Source organism: Salarias fasciatus, chromosome 9 (genome assembly GCF_902148845.1).
Source record: "Salarias fasciatus chromosome 9, fSalaFa1.1, whole genome shotgun sequence".
NCBI lineage: Eukaryota > Metazoa > Chordata > Actinopteri > Blenniiformes > Blenniidae > Salarias > Salarias fasciatus.
In genome coordinates this window covers 6,420,300-6,427,773 of record NC_043753.1, presented here as the reverse complement: position 1 = coordinate 6,427,773, position 7,474 = coordinate 6,420,300, and the positions used below count along the sequence as shown (strand labels likewise).

The 7,474-nt window shown below is 44.7% G+C and overlaps 1 protein-coding gene across 1 annotated transcript; it reads right to left on the bottom strand.

Moving 5' to 3' along the window:
- Positions 1 to 5,109: 5,109 nt before the first annotated feature.
- Positions 5,110 to 5,913, bottom strand: ppp1r3g (protein phosphatase 1 regulatory subunit 3G). Its single transcript, XM_030100047.1, has one exon. The coding sequence runs from the start codon at positions 5,911 to 5,913 to the stop codon at positions 5,110 to 5,112; it is 804 nt and encodes a 267-aa protein (XP_029955907.1).
- Positions 5,914 to 7,474: the final 1,561 nt, after the last annotated feature.

The window sequence follows — 7,474 nt, the reverse complement described above, 5'->3', positions numbered from 1 at the left end:
TCTGACATCATGCCCTTACGCAAGTTAAGCCCCTCCCACAAGAACGTGCGACGAACGCCCCTCGACCAATCACGATTAGAGCCTCGGGCTCTTCTGATTGGTCAAAGATACCTGGATCTGTCAAGATTCCTTTTCAGCTCAGAACAGAGACAGATAGAAATGCTGCGCCCTCGCGGTAGTGCAATTATGCTACACTCCTAAAGGATTATCAATGGATACTCTAACATTTAATCCAAAGAAAACACAGAAAAATTAGCATTGACTAGCAAAATCCTGCCTACAGCACCTTTAAGATGTTAATTACATTCGGGCGGGTTGCGGTTGAAGCACTCAAATAAAAAAAAAAAAAAGCAGAGGCATCTTCAGTACACCTAAACACTATTCTGCAGATGGTGGGCGGGTCTGAAAATTGATAAAAAATCGTTCGTGGATGGAGATTTTAAGAAGTGGTTGAGGATGGAAAAATGAGCCATCTGCACATCTCTAGTCCCCCAATTAGCATTTTCAAAAACGCTTTGAGCACCGCTGTCGTGTAAACAGACTCCGCTTTTCCGTTTTCACTTGAAGGTGCTGTCTTGCCAACGGCGCCTAAATAAAGATGTCCTCTATCGAAGTGTGCGCATGCTGCTGAGGTTAGCATGCTAACCAGTTAGCTGTGACCACAGAATGGAATGGTGAAGCAACAGAGGCTCTAATAAGACAACCCTACTCACGACTGCCACCTAAAGACTCGGGGTAATATTACAGTTCACACCCAGCAGTTGAATCCTTAGTTCTTTCCTAAGTTCTTTATGGTTCAGATCTTTTTGGTTATTTTCTGTCGTCATTGGGTTTTTTTCCTTTAGTTAGTTTTTTTGTGTGTGTGTGTGTGTGTCTATTGTAAAGTTTTTTAATGTTACTTTTTTCAGTGTCTTCATGCATTGAACCAACTACTTTTGCACACTAATAAACAGCAGAGGCTGCAGACCTGAGGACTCAGCAGCAGACCCCCCCCCTCCGACATTACACATGCTGATGCTGCCATCTGGTGGACAGTAGTGGTATTACCAGCCTGTCACTTCACGTATTAAATATAAGCTTCATTTATTAACTTGCTGATGCTGCGGTTCACATAATATTTATTTTTTTAAATCAGTTTTATCACTTTTGGTTCCATCTTTGAATCTCCGCAGTGAATTGATTTTGGGTTTCTTTTAGTTTGAGTTTTCATTGTTGATTGTCAAACTGCTTTTCTGATCTGTCTCATGTTTTTCAGTGAGGATTTTTCTTTTTTTTTTTTCCTTTTTTTTTGGCACTTTCGGCCCATTTCTGCATAACTTTTTATGCCACAACATTGTGTGAAGTGACTTTCTGGTTTGCAGAGCCACTTCAGGCCTCCGTCAGCGTCCCCCCGCTCTGCCTCGTGTGTGGACCCAGTGAGAGCTCGCCGTGGCCGTGGCCGGTCTGGGTGGGGTCGGGGTGCGTTTGGTTTAAGACCCTGGACGTTTTGTCACATGACGGGTGAAGGTGAAGCGGGTGACTGACCGGCAGGTACCTGCGGCTGCTATTATTAGACCAGCGTGTTGGTTTAAAGATGAGCACGGTGGCCCATTTACACACACACTGGCCCATTTACAGACACATTGCCCAATCACTGGTCAGCGTTTCATCAGACGGACGCGTGGAGGCCAAGATAAGTTTCTGCTGAGTCGTCTACAGGATGTGTTGACCTTCCTATCACATCAGTCGCCTGTGACCCGTTTTAATTTTTAAAGTAACATGAAGCTATCACAGCAGAGTGGTGTGTGTGTGTGTGTGTGTTGTGTTTTTGTTTAAATGTGCATTTCTGCATGTTGCATATATTGCACACATGCATGTTTGTTGTGGTTTGTGAGTGAATGTAGTTTTGACTTGTGTGTGTGTGTGTGTGTGTGGGTATGCACATACCTATAGTGTTTGATTCGTGTGTGTGTGACCTTGAACAGTAATACCACTTCATTGTTGGATCTTCGCCTGGTTTCTTCCTCATGTGCGCAGCAAAGCCTTGTGGGTAATGTATTCCCCACATTGAGCAGCATCTCCCCTTTAAGTTCTTCCTTCCCTGACAGGAACCGATGATGACGTGAAGCTGCTGTACTTCCAGGGTGATTTTCTGGATGAAAACGTCCACCTGAAATGCTTCCTCTGTCGGCGGAGCGTCCGCTCATGTTGACACGCCAAACAGATGTGCTCAGCTCGGTCAATACGACTATTTCCAGAGGAGCCGTGAACTTTGGCCCTCGTCAGAAGAGCCGCCGCCGAGGACAAGGACGGCAGATGCCCCACCAGCTGAGGAGAGACGGTCGCCCCATTTTTTTATTGAGTCGTTCAGTATTGACGCGCAGGTTCAGCGTGAACCCTCGTCTCTCACTTCCATGACACGCGCCCGTCTATTTTTATCTCCTTTCTGTCCGCTTCTTCAAATATTTCCTTCACTTGTCTTTAAATAGCCTGACTGGAGGAACGTTGCTTCACTTTCAACTCATCCAACAGAAGCTTTTTCTGATCGTTCTGCATCTTCACTGTAGCTTCACTCATACTCCGGTAACAACAGAAGGATCCAGAACAGTCTGACACACTCAAACTTTGCAAGGCATCAAGCATGTGTCAGTGTTTGAAAATGCATTGAAATTCTAGAATATAGAAAAGAACTACATAAGGTTTCTACTCAGGTCAGAAGTTCCAAAACGTGTCAGACTTCTAGAGAGTCGTGAACTGTTGGACTTCAGAATATGGAAGAATGTGGACCAGTTCTAAAATGTGTCAGAGTTGTACAGGAGTTCTAGAATAGAGTTCCAAAAAATGTTGGAGTTCTAGAATGTACGGGGGTTCTGAACCGTGAGAATGTGTCAGAGATCTAGAATTCAAACATCCTTCAGCCATTCTTGGACATGTTATCTTCAGAGATAATTCTTTCCACTGGATGATGCGAAGACTGAGGAGAAATCGGTTTGTTTTCATGGTTTACCAAAGTAGCAAACACGCTAGAACTTCAGTAGCTGTGGCGGAGATTGGGTTTACCAACTCATGTCGAATACCAACCCTACGATGAGAACTGTGTTCAAATATTGAAGATCTACTGGAAGCACTAAATACTTTCCCACAATCTAGAAAGTGTCTTCCTCTGGTTTTCTTTCACTATCAAAGCCTCAAAACCCCAACAACATTTAGACTGTGGTTAGTTTGAGGTGGTGAGAAATGTACCGAACTTCAGGTATTGGTCCATTTACCAACATAATGGGCGGTGGTATGAAATAAAAACATGAGGAACCAGTTTAAACACGTTTCAAAACTGAAATAAGAGCTTAGTCAGAAACCAATTCCAAGACTGATTGAGATCCTGCTCAAACTCCATCCTGTGTGGAACCAGTTCAAAGACCCGATGAAGTCGATCAGATCAGGCTAAACGCTGTCAAACAGTCATAAAGCAGTCGACACAAAGTGGAGGCCAAAATCCAAGCAGACCCCAGTTAATAATTTGTGAGGAACCAACCAGAGAAACTGAGATTCCAAACGTCATTGTGTGAATTTCAAACCCTCAGCAGTTCCAGCTCTAAAACCAGGGGGCTGAAATGTATTAAACCAACTGAAAAGTTTGATTATAGTTCAGAAAATGAGCCAGGAATTCCTCAATTATCGGCTAAAATCAGGTTTGGCGTCTTCTAATGGCAGGTTCAAGTCAGTAATTCATAAAAACCCAGAATCAATGAAAGCACAATCCAGAAACCAGTCACACAAAACAGAAATGTCACTTTTTAATGATTCATTATTTTTCTGGAAAACCTGAGGTCAAACGTTTGGTGGAAATTATCCAACACTCAGATAAAGAACCAGAAAAAGTTCATTAAATGTTCTTGTAACACACAACAATCAAAGATCAACTCATAAACAACAAACTTTAACTGGTAGTCGATTCACTGTTTGATCATTTGATGGCTATTAGCACCACTCAAATTATTTACTGAAAAAAGAAACTGATGCGTTTGGTTGAGCATGATGAAAAAAACAATTATCAAAATGTTTGTAGCAGGAAAATTATATATAAAAGTCAGTTAAATCTTTATTGGATTTATTTATTTAATCTTTTAAATAAATAAATCCAATAAAGATTTAAAATAAAGTTGATTCTACTGAAGTATATTTTGTTTAACTGACAAAATATTTATTTCTGCACATAATTTCTTTTAATGTGTATTTATGTATTTAATCTGTTCTTTGTTTTGGCTTAGTTTATTTTGTTTTATTTATATGTATTTATCTAATCATATTTTATTTATACATCTATGTATGATTTATACGCTGCTGAAAGTTTGAACTACAGCCAAAGTTTGCAAACAGGCAAACTCTTCAAATGTTTGTTTTTTAACCCCACCCCCAGCCCCTCCAACACACACCACACACACACTCACACACTTTTTTTGTTTTTTTTAAAATTCCCTCAGAGCAACAGGAGCAGAGAAAAGCATCCGACAGGTCAAAGCAGCATCCGGTGTGTCTGTGAGTCCTCAGAGGGGAAAAAGTCTGTTGTCCAAACTGTGTGAAGCATCCAGAACAGAGTTTCTGTTGTTTTTGTCCTTCAGAATCACATTTCAGGGCTTTGAGATGAGTCCGAGCGGAAGATCAGTTCAGGGAAGAAAGAAGTTCATTTAGAGGCTGAGGTTTAGGAATTTTCAAACAGAGTTAAAATTAGGTCTCTGATCTGAAAAGGTCCCGATGGGGGAAATAAAGCTGCGTAATAAAGCGCTTTCTTTCAGCAGTCCGGGCGCAGGAGGGATTTTTACGCAGGCAGGAAAGTTTTACGCACAGGATTGGGATGCTGTGCGCACGATGGGGATAGTTTTACGGCTATTTGGGAAGTTGTTCGCACACATGGAAACATTAAACACGTGCCTGGAAACCTTAACGCACTTTAGGGAAAAGCTTTACGCGCCGATGGAAACTTTTACGCACGACAACAAGCGCTACACGCAGAATTAGAAAGCTTTTTGCGCATGGTTAGTACGTTTTCTTTCACAAGTTAGGTTTATTTCACCCCCAGCAGGTGAGCTTGAAAGGCGCCTCACGCGCGGTTGGATGACTTTTACGCGCGGATCAGGTGGCGTGGAACGCAGCGCTGACGAACTGCGCGTCGCTGAGCATGCAGCGGTACCGGAGGGTGTAGTTCTGACCCTCGTTGTTGTCCCAGAACTCCCCGCGCTCGCTCTTCAGGTACACGGCCAGGTGCACGGCCGAGCTGGGGTCCATGAAGGGCGGCGTGTACACGGTGAAGACGAAGCGCTCCCCCGGCAGCCCCGCATCGTCCGCGGGCACGGCCTGCGCGTCCACGTGGGACAGCCAGTCGTTGAAGGTGTACCTGACCCCGACCTCCTTGTCCCCGCTGTCGTCCAGGACCCGGATCTGCCCGCGCACGTCGAACTGGGAGATGACGATCCGCTCCAGGCAGACCCGGAGCCGCTGCGCTCTGCGCTCCGCGTCCCGGAGCTCCGGGAAGCAGGTCACCAGCCGGTCCGTGCCGGGCGGCTTGAAGCCGTGGCCCAGGTCCCCGCGGCGCTCCTGCTGCGGCGGAGGGAAGCTGCGGTGCCGGGACAGCACCTTGCTGGGGATCTGCGGGTCCTCCAGCGTGCTGAAGTGCTTGACGTTGGCCAGACTCAGACCCATCGAGTCCGCGAACTTCACCGACTTCTTCCTCCCGTTGCTCCCCGGGACGCCGTCCAGCAGGCAGGCTGGCAGGGACCGAGCCCTCCTCCGGTCCCGCATGAACCTCTCCAGATGAGACGCGTCCACCTCATCGTCCAGGATCTCCTCCTCCTCCTCCTCGTCCTCCTCCTCGTTGAGCTCCTCCAGCCCGTTCTCCATGCTCCGGTCCCGGGACTGCGGCTGCGGTGAGCGGGACATGTGCGCCCGGGGTCAGGAGTCCGCCTCCTGCAGGGGTCCCGGAGCGCGCAGCAGCTTGTATACACACACTCCCCCCCTCACCCCCTCCTCCCTCGGCCACCTCCCACGTGCTGCAAACACAGCAGGAGGGCGTGCGGGGGTCCCGCGCGTCGCTCAGCTGGCTGCGTAATGCGCGGCGGCACGTAGCGCCTGATATCAACCTTCACCTGCACTCGTGCAGCACGGACATTTAATACAGGACACACACAGATTGTACTACACCTTTTGATTCAAAAACAACTCTTTTTAATCTCGCGTGCCAGTTTTTTTTTTTCTTTGTTTGTTTGTTTTTTTCATTAATCACTGAGTCCTCCTGCGTTCTGGCTCATTTATCTGAATCCATTCAAACATTTTTCACTCTAAACTTTCCTGTGAGCCTGACTTCTGATCTAAAACAACCCAAATCCAACAAATTACTAGAAATGCGTCACAAAAAAAATCTCTGAAATATAAAAAGAAAAGTATTTTAAAACGTACAAAAATCATTTGATTCTATAAAAAAAGATTTGAACTACAGCTGTAATTCCCCAAATAAAAACAATTATATGGAATTCTGCACAGAATAATGTCAGTCATTCCAAAATGAAAATAAGAAAACATTTGAATCAAGATAAAATTAAAAAGACGATCAACTTGAAAGGCAAGTAGATTAATGAGGGGAAAAAGACCTAAAATGTGACAGAACAGTACAGTTATGTCAAAAACTGGATTTACAGGAAAAGTCTGCATGTTGGCCAGCTAACTGGTGAGTACAGACTGACTGAACGTCGGACTCACTACTGCCACCAAATGATGGCGAGTAGACAGAATAGTTACCTCAGTGTCTCACGTGGAGAGCGCGGTCACACTTTTTTTTTATTTTAAGTTTATGCTACTTTTATTCAGTTGAAGTACATTTGAACTACCCCACTAAACATCTGACGTCAGGAAGACGTGCAGATCGGGTCATTATTGGGTCGGTCAGTGAAGGACCATATCTAGGCGTCCGCAGAACGTACAAAATGGATCCAAGATTCAGACGTCATTATTGGACCTTTTTTTGACGTCATAATAACGTTCAGGATTCTGACGTCATCCAAAGACCAAATCTAGAGGTCAGCAGAATGTACAAAACAGGTCCAAGATTCAGACCTTTTTTTGACGTCATAATGACCCACCTGGCATTCAACCGACCTTAAACGTTGAAATTTAGTTGAAATAATGTCAGCTGATGAAAAACGTTAATTCAACGTCAAAACAACGTTGACACTACATGGTTGAAGTTGTGTCGTAAACTCACTGTGGATTCAACATCGAAATATCAACATGTTTTTAGATGTATATGTAATCGTCAGTGTTTTTAAAATCATGACTGACTGGAAGAATATGCCTGAACCTCAAATGCAAGCCCAGTGGTTAGACTGTGGTCAATTTAATTTTTAATTTTATGCATTTTTTGCTGCTATACTGCTCAGTTTACCTAAAACCAACTCTGCATTGGAGGTCGGCACGACGTCAGATTCGGACCTCCATATGACGTCCA

Coding starts and splice junctions, on each gene's coding strand:
- ppp1r3g (XM_030100047.1), bottom strand. CDS start 5,913: ATGTCCCGCTCACCGCAGCCGCAGTCCCGGGACCGGAGCATGGAGAAC.